The sequence below is a fragment of the Patella vulgata genome, chromosome 4 (assembly GCF_932274485.2).
Source record: "Patella vulgata chromosome 4, xgPatVulg1.2, whole genome shotgun sequence".
NCBI classification, from domain to species: Eukaryota; Metazoa; Mollusca; class Gastropoda; family Patellidae; genus Patella; species Patella vulgata.
The window spans coordinates 57,011,923-57,029,659 of record NC_065882.2 but is presented as its reverse complement, the minus strand read 5'-3'; the positions used below and the strand labels follow the sequence as shown (position 1 = coordinate 57,029,659).

At 32.9% G+C, this 17,737-nt stretch overlaps 1 protein-coding gene across 6 annotated transcripts in view; it reads right to left on the bottom strand.

The window, feature by feature from the left end:
• The window catches only part of LOC126818904 (furin-1), a 102,964-nt gene that overhangs the window by 58,639 nt on the left and 26,588 nt on the right, over positions 1–17,737 (bottom strand). For all 6 annotated transcript variants that reach the window (XM_050546558.2, XM_050546552.2, XM_050546553.2 and 3 more), the window contains exon 3: positions 8,628–8,717. In XM_050546558.2, the coding sequence (XP_050402515.1) occupies positions 8,628–8,717 (90 nt within the window). The remainder of the gene's footprint in view (positions 1–8,627; positions 8,718–17,737) is intronic.

The following is a 17,737-nucleotide window of genomic DNA, read 5'->3' as shown; positions in this document are numbered from 1 at the left end:
TACTGAAATGGATCAACAACAATTGGCTTTTATTTGTCTGATAAAAATCAACTATTACTGCTTCATGGGTGACATGCACACGGAAAGGTATGCCTACGGTTTTCAACTTTTGTTTATTTCTGTATGCTGACATTTAGTCCCATGACATTAATTCAAATGAGAGGATACACTCCTGTATTTTACTTTTGTTTTAAAAGTCCTTCACATTATGAATGCTGCAAGATGGAATGACATTTAAAGACCTACAATTGTGCACAGACTGGGCTAATGAAGATGGGCATGAGAGAAACTTAGCCCGTACAGTGCCGTTATTGCCTACTCTTATTTCGAATTTCAACTGTCACAGGCTCATGTGTACAGCATTGTGTGCATGGGACCTCAGTTTTCCGTCCCACTTGAATGACTGACAAGAGGAAACTATGCTGGAAAATCCCAAGGGACTTTGTTGGCCAACACTGGGAGTAAACATGGTTAGTGAGTCAGCACCTTACTCACTGAACCAACACAGCTCCCCTACAAGATAGAACTGTGGTGGAACCAAGGCTATACAAATAATAAAAGTATCTATCTGAAGAAGGGATATTATTTTCTATATCAGTAAATAGATACAACTACCATATTGTGTTTATTTTTCATTCCTTACTATAAGATAAACACCGATCTTTGCTGATGCCAAAGAAAATGTTGTGTCAGTCAAAAATCTCACCATCAATCAACAAAACCTAGCGTAAATTTCAAACACCTACTTTTATATTCCTATGATAAGTGCAAAACAGAGGCATTGTTTGTTAAACAGGTAGGACAAGCATGATATTTAAATTCTCCATAATAAGATATTATCAACCGCTTATCACCCATCTTATGTGAACAATCATGTTATTTTTTTGTTGTGGGGAACAAACAAACACAAAGTAGTTACAACTATTTTCTACTATCAGATCTCCCAGGTATTTAGTATTTCAGTCAAGCAGAAACATGAAGATGGTGGGTTCCTACTTTCTAGGCTCACTATAAATTACTGCTTGTTCTCATGCACTGTTTAAGCAGCAGTTAATCACTTAAGACATTAATTTAAAATGACAAGAGAATCATTGTTGAAATGTAGTTCCAATTAAAATTTTAATAACAAGAGAATCATTGTTGAAATGTAGTTCCAATTAAAATTAAAAGACAAGAGAATCATTGTTGAAATGTGGCTTCAATTAAAATTAAATGACAAGAGAATCAAATATGGTTGCTACATAGCTTCGTTTAAAATCATTGTACAAACATAGCTACGATTAAAATTAAATGACAAGAAAATCATTGTAGGAATGTAACTCCAACAAGCCATCAGTGAGGCTGATGTCCCCTGCCGAAATCCCAAAATAAATAGATGACACATTAATTAATCGCAGATTTATTTTTTTTCAAAATTATCAAGCAATCAAACTTATTTTTATCACTCTCTATCAGATAGAATCAAAGTTATCTTGTCCCAAAGCATCGACCAATGAAATTGCTTAGCTCAGCTTAGCTTTAGCTCGAAATGTTAGTCATTGAACTCAGTCAAGTCATTCACCTAATGAACATCTACATCAAGTTTAAACATTCTATCTCAATAAAAAGCAGAGTTGTTACGTTCCAAAGTCTTGACCAATCAAATTGCTTATCGCTCCTTAGCTTAAGCCGAAAATTCTCAACATTGAGCTTAGTCAAGGTAATGATATAATGAATCTATACTTGGTGTTTCATCACTTTCAATTATAACCAAAGATATCCTGCCCCAAAGCATTAACCAATCAGATTGCTTAGCTCTGCTTACAGTATTAAGCAGACAATGTTTATCATCGAACTACACCAAGTTTGAACATTCTACCTCAATTAGAAAGAGAGCTATTGTGTTCCAAAGTCTCGACCAATCAAATTGCTTATCGCTCTGCTTATAAAACTATACACCAAGTGTCCTTACTCTCACTTAATTAGAACTAAAGTTATCGTGTCCCAAAGCATCAACCAATCAAATTTCTTATCTCTTCTTACTCTAAGCAGAAAATGTTCATCTTCGTACTCCATCAAGGCATTCACCTAACAAACACCTACGCCAAGTTTGAACATTCTACCTCAATTAGAAAGAGAGTTACCCTGAACAGAAAATGCTCATTATCGAACTTAGTCAAGGTAATGATATAATGAAACTATACACCAAGTTTCATCACTCTCACTTAATTAGAACTAAAGTTATCATGTCCCAAAGCATCAACCAATCAAGTTGCTTATCTCTGCTTACCCTAAGCAGAAAATGCTCATCTTCGATCTCCATCAAGGCCTTAAACTAATAAATAAACAATTACACCAAGTTTGAGCATTCTAGCTCAATTAGGAGAATTATTGTGTCCCAAAAAGTGGGATCGAAAGACAGACACACACACAAACCCATTTTATTAGTCCCCTGCTTTCTTCGAAAGGCTGGGGATAATTAAAGTTACACGACAAGAGAATCAATGCAGGAATATAGCTTGAACAACAAGAAAATCATTGCAGAAATTGTAGCCCTGATTAAAATTCATTAATTGCCTTCCTTGGAACTTTGTGATTAATTTACTTTTTCTGATCTTCCCCTAAATGGTATAGTGGGATCAGATCATGGTACATAGTCAACTACTTTAACCATGCAACTATAGCTTTAAAAAAAATCTTTTCTTTTCCTTAATTCCAAAAATATACAGCCAAATAATTCAATTCCAATTCTATCCATATTCTTATCTGGATATAGAAACTTCAACACAATATGCCAATTCTCAAACTATTCATGAAATTACATAATTCTAATATTATGTTATCAGGTGAACAGTATGTGCGGAAGTGCCTTGGGGGCCACACTGTTTTGGAACTGCTCAGGTTATGATGCTCTATGAAAGATCCAATTCTCAAACTATTCATGAAATTACATAATTCTAATATTATGTTATCAGGTGAACAGTATGTGCGGAAGTGCCTTGGGGGCCACACTGTTTTGGAACTGCTCAGGTTATGATGCTCTATGAAAGATGAGTTCCCACATGAAAAAACTAACTTCTCATATCTCTATTTACCATCAAGCTATTAAATGCAGCATGTAAGATATCACAGAGTATTTCTGACAACATTTTTTAACAACTGTCAAGATAATTTTAGACTTTAACTTATTTTTTTGGCCCAAAATAATCCAGTTCTACAACAATGAATCACTTTTAGATAAACACAAGCAAGAGGTAAATATGTCAGGTATATCAGGTAGACTAGGATAAAATAGAATTATTGTAACACACAGGTATATCAGTTATATATGTAAATACCTATTCCAAATATTATTTGGTCTACTCACACACAATCTGAAGACAAAAATGTCAGAATTCGATATTTTGTCTTCTCTACATTACTATGTGGTGAAACTAGCCGTCAATAGTGCAAGGACTATACTAAAGACTATATCCAAAACTCCTTCTTGAGCTTAAGTCATAATCTAATCAAGTTCTCAATTTGAAAAGTTTTGTAATTTATTTTCAGTCATTTAAGGGATTGTTCTCAAGAAATTGAGTTCATATGGAACAGACACATGTGGACAACAGCAATGCAAGATTTATAAAAATTAGACAATATTTTGAAATAATATAGACATTTATTTTATGATCAGTAGTGGAATACCACGTTTTATCAGTGAAATAAAAGTGTTATTCCACTGGCTAGCAGTAGTCCATGTTGTTTTTACCTTAAATTGATTGTAAAATCATAAAATAAATAGAACATTTGTCGTTTTGTCGTGAATAACATATTTTATTTCATCTTTAAGCAAGAAAACGTTTATATTTTCACTCATGCTACGCATTCGTGAAAATATAAGTTTTCTTGCTTCTCAATGAAATAAAATATGTTATTCACTCTAAAACGACAAATATCCTCTATATAATTTTGATGTTTGACTCATTAACAGATATAAAAGCAAAACATTTCACAAACAATGGGACATTTATCATTTCTGTAAACTTTCTACATAAAAAGGCATGAATATTCAATGGGGGATTTATAAAAATTAGACAATATTTTGAAATAATATAGACATATAATTTTGATGTTTGACTCATTAACAGATATAAAAGCAAAACATTTCACCAACGATGGGACATTTATCATTTCTGGAAACTTTCTACATAAAAAGGCATGAATATTCAATGGGGGTTAGAGGAAGAGCAGAATAAGGTTATTAGGTTAAGATGTGGGCAGATATCAGACAACATAATGACCACTAGTTGATACTATCAAATAAATTATTTAAAATAACATCCAGTAATATTAGACAAACTGTCATATAACACCATGTTCAACACACAGCATCCACTATAAGTCTTAGAAGTGAAAAAAGTAATAATACAGATGCGACTTCAACCGTTGATGTACCATTATTTTCAACCATTATTTATAAAATGTGATGGAAATATTGGACTCATATGATAATTTCAAAGACATGTGTGTACTGGATATCAGTATATTAAGATGTTAAATGGTCTCGAGAAAGACCTGTGCTGGCAAAATGAGTCGGAATATGCAAAGTCTAAAAATGAGATACAGACAAAACGAGTGTAAATTTTGATCGAAATTTAGATTTTCACAAAAATGAGTCTATAAATATACTATCTATCCACCCAAAAGATCAAAATAGCAATAAATTATTTTAAAACACCTTTATTTAGATGTTTTGTAAGAGAACCGAATTCATGCACCTGTCTTTTTTCTTAAAATCTCAGCGAAATTAGTCATTATTCTATGGTCACTGCAGGACGACCGGTCAATGCTCTCACATAATACTTGGCATCGTTGTATTGCGGATGAACTCATTTTGAACGAATACAAACAAGTTTTAAAAACCCTACAAACATAAACAAAAGCTGCTTGTTGCTATGCAGTCCACACAATTCGTTTGCTGATTGGCCAAGACACCCGGTGCAAAGCATTGAGGTATCATGGCTGTCTTGAGGCTTAAGCTGGCGATAGTAATTTGATTTGGGAGATAATATTTTGGGGGTACTTTCGACTCCCTCTGAGAAATAGCAGAAAAAGAACTTAAAATTCTGATCGTGTCTATATTGCCATTGAGTGTTAACCAAACCCATGTGTCGGAATACTGCCATTGTAAATTAATCATCAAGCGGATCGTGTCATTGAGTAATACTAATCAACTGCCACGGATTAATAAATAGTTGATTGATAATTACCAATGATAAGGCTGTCGACAAATCATTATTCCGAATAATTAATCTAATAATTTTCTCTTCAAAGAGAATTTTACTGATAGCCGAATCACATTTACTGTCGCTTCATATGCCATGCAAAGTATACAAGCATGCATAATTGGATATTTTTGTGTTAAATTCTATTATCACCATGGGTCGGAAAAATGAGAACAATGAGTCTGCTATTATTTGTGTCATTACACCGCCGCCAAAATGCACGAAAGTGAACGTAATCATTTTTTACAAATGAAATTGAAATGTCTATCATTCGATCAGAGATTCTTAATTTGATACTGTTACCATACTTGAAAATAACAATAGACCTATTGTACATGTAAAACCTTATTTTAATTCAGTCATGTGACACTTCTTTAAAACTAAACTTGATTACCCAATCAACAAACTTAATCCCCTGATCACTGGCACTAAGGTGCTAATTAATTGACGAGATTAACTGAAGTTATTTTCACTAAATTTATAATATACAAAACATAGATTACTAATGTATTGACTATTCTCACATGTTCTAAATTATAACACTATCATAGGAAATGTGAATATGCCGCATGATGTTGATGTTTTGTAAGTTGGCGAGAAAAAATATATAAACATTTTTTTTCTATATAACAAATCTAAGATCAAACTTTTACAATGATTTTCGTCTTCATCACCCCTGAAAGACTATACATGTAGAATAAAATATTAAACGACAAAATAGCAAATAAACAGCATGGTTGCTATGTGATTTTGTTTTGGAACATACCAACATCTTTAACTTGCTTTTTCTCAAAACTTACTCCCCTTGCTCGGGCAGCTTCAAACAGACATAGCTCAGTCAATTTTGCCCGATTTAAACCAACCAGACACCATTTTGAAGGCAAGTAGTGAACTGGATGTGGGCGTGGCCTGCCTCTGTTTTTGTATGCCTTACAATCGTCATGATTGTTCTACAACTTGAAAACAAGTATGGCGTATGGCGAATATTATGGGCATTAATTTTTTTCAAATTTAATTATTTCTGTAGTTTTGTAATCGGAGTTCAGCTTTAAAGATACAACTGATAATTTCTAAACAAATTCTCTTAATTCCAATGTGCCATGCATAATAAAAGAACATTTTCCTTCTAAAATCAAGACATACTATTAATTGGATGACTGTTATCATCTAAATTAGAAGCTATATTGGAAAGAAAAATGCACTGATTACCAAAGAATATGTTCATTACTCTTTCAATATTTAGCGACTGATGCATAACACAGGATGAGTGTTTTATTGCGTATATTGAATGTAAGAGGGTTAGTAACTTGTACATCAGTTGACTAATTACTGAAAATCAAGTTTAGTTAATTACCTTGACTAATATTTTGATAATAGCTGATAAACTCTGATCAGTTAGTCTGGGGTTTTCAAGTTCAGTTTGGGTTCAGTTTTATAAAGAATCAATTTGCAAACCAAAATATTTCCAAAAGACTGTGTGACTAATCATACTAATATTTTTTAGTAATATGTATGTTTGACTGTTACCTCCCATAATCAATATGATAATTCAAACTTAGTCTACCATGTACATCAGAAAAATATGGTTTTAATTAAAAATCAAACAATCTATTTACAAACCACTAATTTCCATAAAGGAAGATTTGGAGAATATGTTAAACCATTTACATTGTTTAACACTATAAACTTACATAAGACAATTTAAAAAAATTTTTTATTAATTCAAATTTCTGATACAAAACAAAGCTAGCTTATTTGTAACTTAACTTATTTATGAAATATAGTATGAAAAACATTTATATGCTACAGTACAGACCATTATATTTTCATTGACCTTCTAAATGGTTTCAGGAAGTTCACAAGTTAATAGTCTTTAATATATCATCTTCCCCTCTTGAACTTTTCATTAAAATCTAAAACCCCTATATTATAATGTGTGGAAACTAAATGTCACAAATTAAATTCTCAAAATGTCATCGGACCAGGATATTATCATATTGATAATTGATCTATGGTATTTATGTTATTAAATTTACACTTTTTAATTTTTCAAATGGCATCTACATGTACTTCTAATTGTCTGCTTTGTTTAACCACAAAATAAATTTTACTCTTATCCGTAAACTACCATAACTTTTCAGTTGTCAAAATATTTTCACAGTTGTGAATGTGCGTTTCCCAAATTTATAACAAATAGAGTGTAACCACCGATTAAAAAAGAATTCATAAACCGCAGCTTAATCTCCTAAAAATAAAAAATCAAAGCAACAGCTAAACTCTGACATTTTATAGATTAGGATTTGATTAATTTTAATGACTAAATGTCTAACATTATCTTGTCGGATATCAGAATTAATGTTGTTTTGATTTCCCATTGACATTATTTTGAAATGTTGCCTTCGTTTTTTTTGTGTGATATAGATCTCATCTCTATACTTAAATGAAGATTTAATAGAGAATATGAACTATTAGATAAAAGAAAAGGCCCCAAAATGTAGCTCTTAATTATTATAAATGATCTTATATATTATAAGGTAAAAAAAAAACTTGACAAACTAACACCTCAACTATCAATCCAAATGAATGGATCGTGGGGACTAGGACCAGATATAAATGTCTAAAGCACTGTAGATTGTGTTGGTCTTAAATTTAGCTTAGAGGTCTGTTGTTCAAAATCATGGCAGAATTTTATAGCACAAGAACTGCTGTCCCCCACCCTATTTGTACAGATATCTGTTGATACCTGTTTAGTAGATATAAAATGTGGTATAAATAAAAAAAACAAACAAGTATGAACAATGATATAAATGTATCATTAGCATTTTTAGCATCAACAGAATGCATTTTCACTTTATATTGCCTTTTGCAATGAACAGTCGAACACACATAGTTTGTAAGATGTAGAGCATAAAATACATCCTTTTAATATGCAAAGAAGAATCAAATTGTTAAAAAGAAATTGAAGTTAAAAAGATCAATACTTTTAACATTCTTGATCTTCTCTCTAAAAAATTTCTCAAGGCAAGATTTAAACCAATTTCATACTCGGCTGGTTGTGTCTAAGCCAGGGCTCAGCTGCCTTATTAAAACAAGATTTGTGTCACATTACAAATTACCCCTGATCTACTTATATTTGTACTTTGCATTACTCTAGTTGTGTGAATGTAGCCCATCATCGAATAAAAATACACATTAATGTATTTTAAATGGTTAGAAAAAATGTTAGAATGAAAGGGTACATTGCTGGAGGTATCCACTATCAATGTTCAGACATAAATATTTGTGGTATATATCATACGGACTACAATATATAATATGTAGGCACATATAATATTTGTACTAAGTCTGACAAGCTTTTATTATATTTTTTAGGCTACTCACCAGATACCACATGATAGGCCACTTGGGATCATTAAAATGTAAATCTCTTTTTACTCTTCTCTTGGCTATTTGTTGTTCTAACCATTTTATCTGAAAAAAAATAATAATTCAAACTAGACATTCATATTGTTATATTGTGTTTATCTAATATGGAATTTTGAGTAATTTTTATTAGATCTGGACTCTCAAGCATTTAAAGGGTATAAATGGTATATTGCAGTCATTTTGCGACTGAAATACTAAAGCCCCCGTCAGAACGGAGTGGCATCCTAATTGTGCTGCTGCGACCGTACGGCGACCAGAAAATACACATGTTCACAAGCAAACGTGAACACAACGCAAGGAAATGTCGCCAAAATTTACAAACTTGAAAAAAATCACCTTCTCATAGCTTTTCAGGTCAGATCGCAAAACCTTGGCGTTCGTTTTGAACATGCTCAAACAAACGCTGTGAATCAGGGATTGTTGGCAACCACGGAGACCACAGCACAATATCTGGTGTTTCCATCACGCTTATGACGATCTTGACGCACTCTGAGACCAATTTCCGTTGCCGTAGCAGCGCAATAAGGACGCCACTCCGGTCTGACGAGGGTATAATATACAATGCTAGGGAGGTGAATATTATCCAGACAGCTACATCTCTAGCTAATATTCATTGAATTCCAAGTGGGAACCTGGCTGAAAAATTCCTGATTGCTGTCTTGGCCCACCCAGGACATGCTAGTCAACTCCTAATGCGGACCCCTGTAGTGGAAGTATTTTAGACTTCTTGTCCATTCACTACATATGAAACTATATTTGGTAGATTGAGGTTCAACTTTATAGAGGAGAAAGAGAAATTATAGGACTAACATAAATCATTGTGAGCATGAGTCTTTAGCATTTACAAGAAAGGTTGGGCATTTAACCCATTTCTTGTCAAGTATAATCATGGAACCAAGACTGGCATACCATATGATTTTAATGCAACCTAACTCTCCAATAGTTATCAAACTATGTGGTATCTTGTTATGTACTAGTGCAAACCTAAAGCAATATTTTAACTATCATCTTCTTTCCTATATCATATAAAATGTAATTTCAAAGTTAACTGTTTTTGTGCCTGTCAAAAAAAGGTATTGATTTTGGACATAGGTATGTTTAATCTTGGTTTGTGGAAATAATCTTATCTGAAAACCGCTCATTAATCCTTACTGTGGTCATCAATGTAATTTGATTTTGAGACTTCTTCTCATTTGTCATAGAGCAATGTCCAACATGATCTTAAATAATTTTAAAAAGTCAACTTGTTATTGGCTGCTATTATCACCATATAGATCCGAGCAAGAAGCTTTCATCACAAGTCAATACACAAATGGTTTATGTGTTAAAAGGCTTTAACACTAAATAATATCAACTTTATTGCCATGTTAATAACATAAAGAAAGACACATCCACTAAAAAGTGTTTCGGTGTATTAAGTATTATGAAAGACAAGAGGCTATAAGGGAATCAAGATTAAAAACAAAACTACATGTTCTGTTTCACAACATCTATAAAGTTGCTTCAGTATAGACTCCCAAATGATACTTAGATAATTTGCTGTAAAAAAAAGAAGAAATATGACTGACAAATCAATATATACAGGCAATAATTTGCTTTTCTCTCTTCTGATCAATTCTAGTTAATTACGTTACAAGTTAGGCACTGGTCTATTGGCCCAAATCCACATCTTGGGATCATTATGTGTGTGCCAACCTCAAACGACAGGAAAGAATTATGACTCCAATATAGATCGAAGAACCAGTTGGCTAACCACATTCAAAGATACAGTAGCATTGATCGGGTCATGTGCCGTGCTCATACAAACTTATAACAGACTTTGGCTTCGGCAGCCATTTATCTCGAGATCTATAGTATTAGTAATGGTGTGAGGGTACCAGACGTGTATTCGAACACAAAGCACCATAACCTCTTTATTCACATCGCAGCATCATGTTCTGCCCAGACACAGAAATAAAGTACTAAACCGGTTGTTATAGCTTAATTAGATTCATTAGAAGACATGGTGTCTGGAATACTGTCTTCATTTAATATAAAATAATAATTCTCTGGATAAAACGCCCCTATCAATTAGTAGAAAATTAGCCTGGACAGCAAATGATTATCATGCTTGTTAAGTACTGATGCCAACAGTTTTAGAGTATACAGACTGCTCTTGGCAAAATATTGAAAGGTCAAGAGGAGTTTCCCAGATTGAACAATTAATACACTTAATAAGACTAGCGACTATCTACTCTTGCCTCTGGTCAATTTAGTCTCAACTCATAAAACAAGGATATCATTACTTTCTTAAGACCCACAATCATGGCCACACAACAATAACACTCTTTCTGACAACATGATCAGCAAACAAATTTGAAAGGGCATAATCATTGTTGTAGCTTCTGAATTTATTACCTAGAGAGAGTAAAAGTTTGGACTTTATAAAACTTCAAGAGTAATGTTATTGCGTTAGCCGATCCTATCACTGGCTATAACATCAACAATTCATAAAAGTCGTGGTCATAAGTCAATTTATGCTGTTTAAGCAAAAAACAGGAAAGCTGCATTTATGATAAACAAATAAGGTTATCCTGAACTGGCAAACAGTCAAATTATAGTTGTGCTAGAATATTATTGATCGTGATTTCATTTTATCAGTCAGAATTATCATGCACAAATACCTTTAATGCACATGTAGATTATATGTTCATTGCATCATTCTGCAAGACATTGCATGGGCTTCTTTTCCATGCCATTAACTTTCTCTACCATTCTGACAATCAATCAATAATAATGTTGGTTGTATAAGAGAGAGCTAGATTTAACCTAACACAGAACGGCCCCAAGAGTCTACTGCCTCAAACTGGAAAGTTGCAATGTTGCCGGCCGGCCAGCTTTCAATGCTTATAGATTGGCCATTTTTTTTATTGTCAGTTTTATCTGATCTTTCCTTTGGTAATTTAGAAAACTAGGGGCATAAAGGAGCTCTAACAGTATCTTTTACATCTTTAATGATCTGTCTGATCTGTAGAAAAAAAATCCAGAAAAAATGAATTTATTTGACGCAAATTTTGATTTTTAAAATATTGACAATATATTTCCACATAGTAAACATTAAATCTGTTGAGTCAATTTCTCATGAGATAATCATTTAAATCAGTATGTCTACACCATTAACTAAATTATTCCAAGATGGTAGACTGTATTTACATGTGTAATACGGAAAATCATTTTACACGCGAAATTTAAGTCTGCTTCATAAAAATTCATTTCCATTTGAAGTCTGATCATCCAGACAAAGAATTTACATTTATTCATTGTATATCACTCGTATAATTTGAGTAAGTTGAGTGAATATTAACCTCTTCATGTTTCCAGTATATTAACACAATAGATATGTCAGACTGTTGTTACAGTTGCTAATTATTCTCCTTACAAATCTTATAATAAAGCTTGTCTTTCAAACAAGAGAAAAACAAGGACATGTAATATTTTCTAGTGCTACCCACCCCTTGGCAGTCCACTTTCAAAAATACAGAAGCTTCTAGAACAACAAGCTGGCAACATATTTTATGAAGATAATAAAATTGCCTTTTAGATGATAAATCATTATATTTTCTACATTTATCTAAACTTAGTGGAATAAAAATAAGATTACTATGAAAGGTTGTATTGGCATTCTACCAGCTAACAAGTTGAACCATTCATAGTTCTGGAAATATTACTGACAAGTTGTAAATTATTGAAGGTGCAATTCAATCTGATTGACAGAAGCATATGTTCTGGTTGTGTTAGTATAATAAGGTCTTGGTTGGTTGTATAATCATACTGCCTATTAAACTATACAAACAAATGTGTAACCCATCAATATTAAAGGTAAATATTCCCTGCCAATAAAGTGACTAACTCTACTTTCTTCTGTTTTCTTCATTTATTTCCATCCCATTGTTTTGGTTAAGGTCTGGAATTTCTAAGTTTTATTTTATTGAAGTAGATACAATAAGTTTTATTAGATGTTTAAAAACCCTTAGAATCTTCTTCAAAGTTCAAACAAATAGGATAATCTATCATGGCTTTCATTTATATATTCTAAAGGCAATCAGTACATCTAACCATGTGTTTCTGAGGTCAGCCCATCAAATAATTTAATCCTCAAGAGGTTAAATCTTTTGAAGTTAAATGTACCATCAAAGATATTGTCATTCTATATATTTCAGATTTACTGGTAATTATTGGAAATAGGAATTTAAGACCTATAATGTTATGTTATTATCACAGACACCTACCAATTACTCAAGATGGGTGACCATCCCTGTGTTCTGAACCATTATAAAAAGGTGTAAGGGATGGTTGTAAAATTATAACTATGAGAAAATCAGACACTGGTGCCTCATTAAAACTGATTTTCCTTATATATTGGGGATTAATTACAAAACAGAACATTCACTTTGGTTTCTTTTCATTGTAAAACAAACCTCCATTTTTCATCATACAAAATAATGGTCTTCACATGTCATCAATGATCTTAGTTTTATCTTCATGAACTTTCTACAGAACTATCTATCTTGTTTACATAATGACAATCCTCAATCTTCTATTAGAAATGATTTACAGTGTATACTTCATCCAGTTAGATAGGTCTATATTGTAAAAGACATGACGAAAAAAGAAAAGAACTGTTCAGATTAATTCTAGCTCATGAACCAAATTTTTATAAACTGAATGATTTACAACAATTTAAAATACTGTTGATGAATAAAAATACAGAAATTTTAAAATGTTTAGGAGCTTTTATATACAATTCGTTTATGTCTTTGTAAAGCTGTGTATCTTGGTATAACTATGTCAATGTATGTATCCTTTGTTTGTTTCATGTATCTTTCTATTATGTTTATTTGTATATGCACATAACCTTGTAAGGTTGTTTTATGCAATAAAGTTTCTTCTTCTATAATGGAAAGTTGATTTAATCTAATTATATTAAACTATAATTTCCTTTCTTCTATTTATATTAACGGCAGCACCTAATGATGTATGGTTAGTATAGTCTTTCAGACACTTATTTCGATAGCAAACCCTTACTACATAGATTAGCTTATATTACTAAGGATACCTTGCGATTAGCTAAAAAAGATAACAGTTTCTATGTACAATTATCTATTACTGGTAATGATTGCTCAAATTGGCATTTAACCTTAGCAAATGTTAAGAATTTGGAATTTTACCATAACCCGGCCTACATCTGATGAAAGATTGGTGTAAATGTGTCCATGTCTGCCCAATTGTTTCAGAAGCTTGAAAACCCACAAATGGTATCAATTACCAAGGGGTTAACAGCTTTAGTTGTTTTAGAGGTTAAAGGTTATCACTACCTATCCAATATCCACAAGTTTATGGAATTAGTTACCTGTATTTGTTGTATTCTTTCATTTCGAAATTTACTTTATTGGGGTTTAACATTCACATAGCACTAACCAGGTCTATCGACACAACTTTACATATGACATATTAAATTTTCAGACCAGCTATTGTCTTATATTAATAGTGTTTTATTTAGGAATAAGACCATTGGTATATCCTTTAATAACTTAGTGAAAGTGATCATTCAAGAAGGGCATCATGCCCCACTCCCCACCAAATTAAAATATTCTCAATAACATGTTTGTTTTTATCTTGGAAAAAAACATCATGGACTAAAATGAACTTTTCTTCAAAGATTTCCACATTTAGTGTACCTGGATCAGTTCTGAAAATGGTTATTATCTAGCAATGTAAACAGTGTTGGATAAAGGCAATTCATTCAAAGCATATTATGAAATATCTAACATTATCTTTCATATTACATAAGATTGTAATCTCTGACTGTGGGCCCTGAGTTTCATTTTAATGTTCAACATCATTATCAGTTGTTATAAACCAGTAGATTCCAGTACATATATTTTCCATTTGATTAAAATACTAGCCTGCTTGCTAAATGTGGATCTGTTTGTAAGATAAATTTGATGTTGAGCCAGGGGCTAGGATAACTTTCCAATTCAGTTCCTGGAATTAAATCAATCAAAAGCTGGAGAAGAAATTAGTGTAATCCATGATCTAGTCCTAGCTGTGTAGTCATTTATCACCTCTTGTCAGGATATAGCTATAGCTATTCTCATCTACACATTGAAGTGGCCATATTTATTCATATCAGCCAACAAGAGCATCATTAGATAATCATCGTGAATTACAATGATCTCTTGTTTTGTATGTCATCATCATATTGAACAGTGTAGCGTACTTGTACAGAATATCACTGATTCATAATTTAACTTCATTACATCAAGAAAGTTTCACAATAAAACCATTTATCCAGGAGGTTTTTTTTTTTGAAGTCTACATAAAGCAAAAAGATTTACTCCTGTTCTGTTAATAATAAATGTTATTAAAGTTTATTTCCTCCACATAAAAAACTGTATGCATTTAAATTTAATTCTTACAATATGGCATTGTACTAGATCAACTTTGAGATACTGAATCAAAACAATCTTTCATGGAACCCAATGTCAAAATATCTGCAATTTATGAAACTTTCAAACCTTTCTCCACTCAAATTAAACATTGCCAGTTAATAAATTCACAGAACATGTAATCATAAATATAGAAAAGAAAGAAGGTATATTTACATATCTCAATAGATTTTCTTGTTGATGAGAATATGATAGTAGCAGAAACAGGATGTTTACCGAAGTAAACAGAATATAATTGAGATATTTAGGAAACTGGGGAGTATAAGAAGATAATACAAGTTAGCTTGAACAACCTCTTGGGATTCAAGATGATGATTATCTCCAGCTACTAAATCTGTGAAGTGAATACCAAATACTGTACCAGTCATTATTACTTCTTTGGTTCATGGTGGTTTATAGTTACTGTATGTTGTTCTTGTGTATTACTATTAATTACCTACCACATCTACCAACTCCTGGGATTCACACTTCAATCATGTCAAACTTTCAGTTATTAGTGCTACTGCATCAAAAGCAATACACTTGTTATGACATTCATGAAAGTTGGGAAGGTGACCCTCTGATATACACCAACTGCACCAAAAACTTAAATGTATAACATATGATTCCACTCCAGATTTTTTGTAGCGTTGCATTACAACCTTAATGAGTGCCCTCTAAATGTCATATCAATTATATGCATTTCATCCATGGAATTAAATGACAAGTTAAGGTCCCAAGAAAGCAGAACAAAGAAACTGAATTATGTTGAAAATAAGGTACATGCATGTGGCGTCCGATTCGGCCACTCTACCGCCAAATCCTTAATACAATGGAAAGGGCTGGTGTGCTCAGCGCTAAACGGGAATCCAAGGGATGAGGTTTTTCGGTCCACCCTCGGACCACAGCTACTCTTCTGAGAAAACGGGGGCAAGTGTCAGCTCAAAAGTGACTATACACATATACTGCCAGACCCGAGACCCTGAATTTATGTCAATGTCTTGACGTTTAAAGATCCCCAAATTCTCTCGTTCTAGTTCCAATAACACAACAACACAAGTTTATCTCAGGTGACACTTTATATATTAAAATATAAAGGCATGAAGTAATAACAAAACAAATAATATAAATGATGAATCAATCGGTATCCCGGTAATCCTTAAGCATAGAAACATATACAAATAATCCACTGGTAAAACACTGGGACGGAAAATAAGATGAGTAAGACACTTCACCAATAGAGGCCTAAAGTTGACACAAGTCTAAACCTATAAAAGGTTTGCTCAGAGTTAACACACGAGCGGAAATCAGTTATGCAAAAACGGGAAGGGACAGTCCCCAATCCACAAATGCGACCAATCCACAGCCGACGTCAAGCGCGTTGCACGAGAGGCCAAGAAAATGTCTTGACCCACGAGACACGTTCGCGGCCACTAGGGCGTACAAGTATCGACCAACGTATGAGCAGAAGCCCAGGTTATGGTCAAGGTAACTTGAAGCACACGGCCCAAGAAATGGTCCCGAATCCAGACACAAGAAGTAACACGCAACCTCTCACCGTGAAATCCTACATCTGAATCCCTGACAGACTAGTTGTCCGTTCTTAAATAATGCGCGCCACGCAAGCGCAGTGAGACAAAAGAGACATAAGTAGGTTAGATTAACTATAAACAATACAGGACACTACAGCGAACGATAAGAAAAATACAAGGATTACTGATAAAACAAATATAATGGACAATGATAACATTAAAATTAGATATAATAATAAATAACTGACGAAGCCGTAGGCAAGGTGAGACACAATAAGCCAAAGAGATAATTTTAGAAACCAAAAGAAAACCCGTAATTAAATTTAAAGCCAAATATACATGAACACCGTAGTACTATTACTAGTTACAGAAATTTCGGATCATCACATGCATATACAGACCACAACTTTTCTGAAAAGTTGTTTCATTTATGTAGAATAAGCAATAATTTACAATATTATACCAAAGTACTATGCTTATTCTAAACAGTTAATATGGTACTATGTCAGAAACTAGAACCTGTCTTTTTAAATAGGGCCAGATATTGATCAGAACTATTTTAATATGTAGAAAACTAGTACCGGGGTAATATGATTATTACTGATAGATTCAAATTCCGCTGAAGTGATAACCATATGCTCCATAAATAATATGGCCCACTATGGTGTCCTGGTACAGGGGTTCATTCCCCAGACAAATAAATCAGTGGAGGTCAAATGAAGATTATTTGTAAATGACAGAAGAGTTCATAAATCAAAATATATCTCTGCTTACAAGTGGTATTCGTACTAGACTCATCATTGCTTACAGATCAAACTCAATTTAAAAACATGTCTCTGCTTGTAATCAGACTGCAATGACATTCTTCATTTCCCTTTCTGGAAAGAGCCCAAGACGCCAGCTTACCATCATACATATTGGAATCATTTCAAGGAAATGGATCCTTCAACTGTATATTTTAAGCACTTTGATTTATCAATTTAAATAAATCCTGCTTTGGTAAAAGTCTGCTGGTATTTGTATAGACAAACAACTCCCTGGTCTCTTGAGGGATAATCGAACAAGA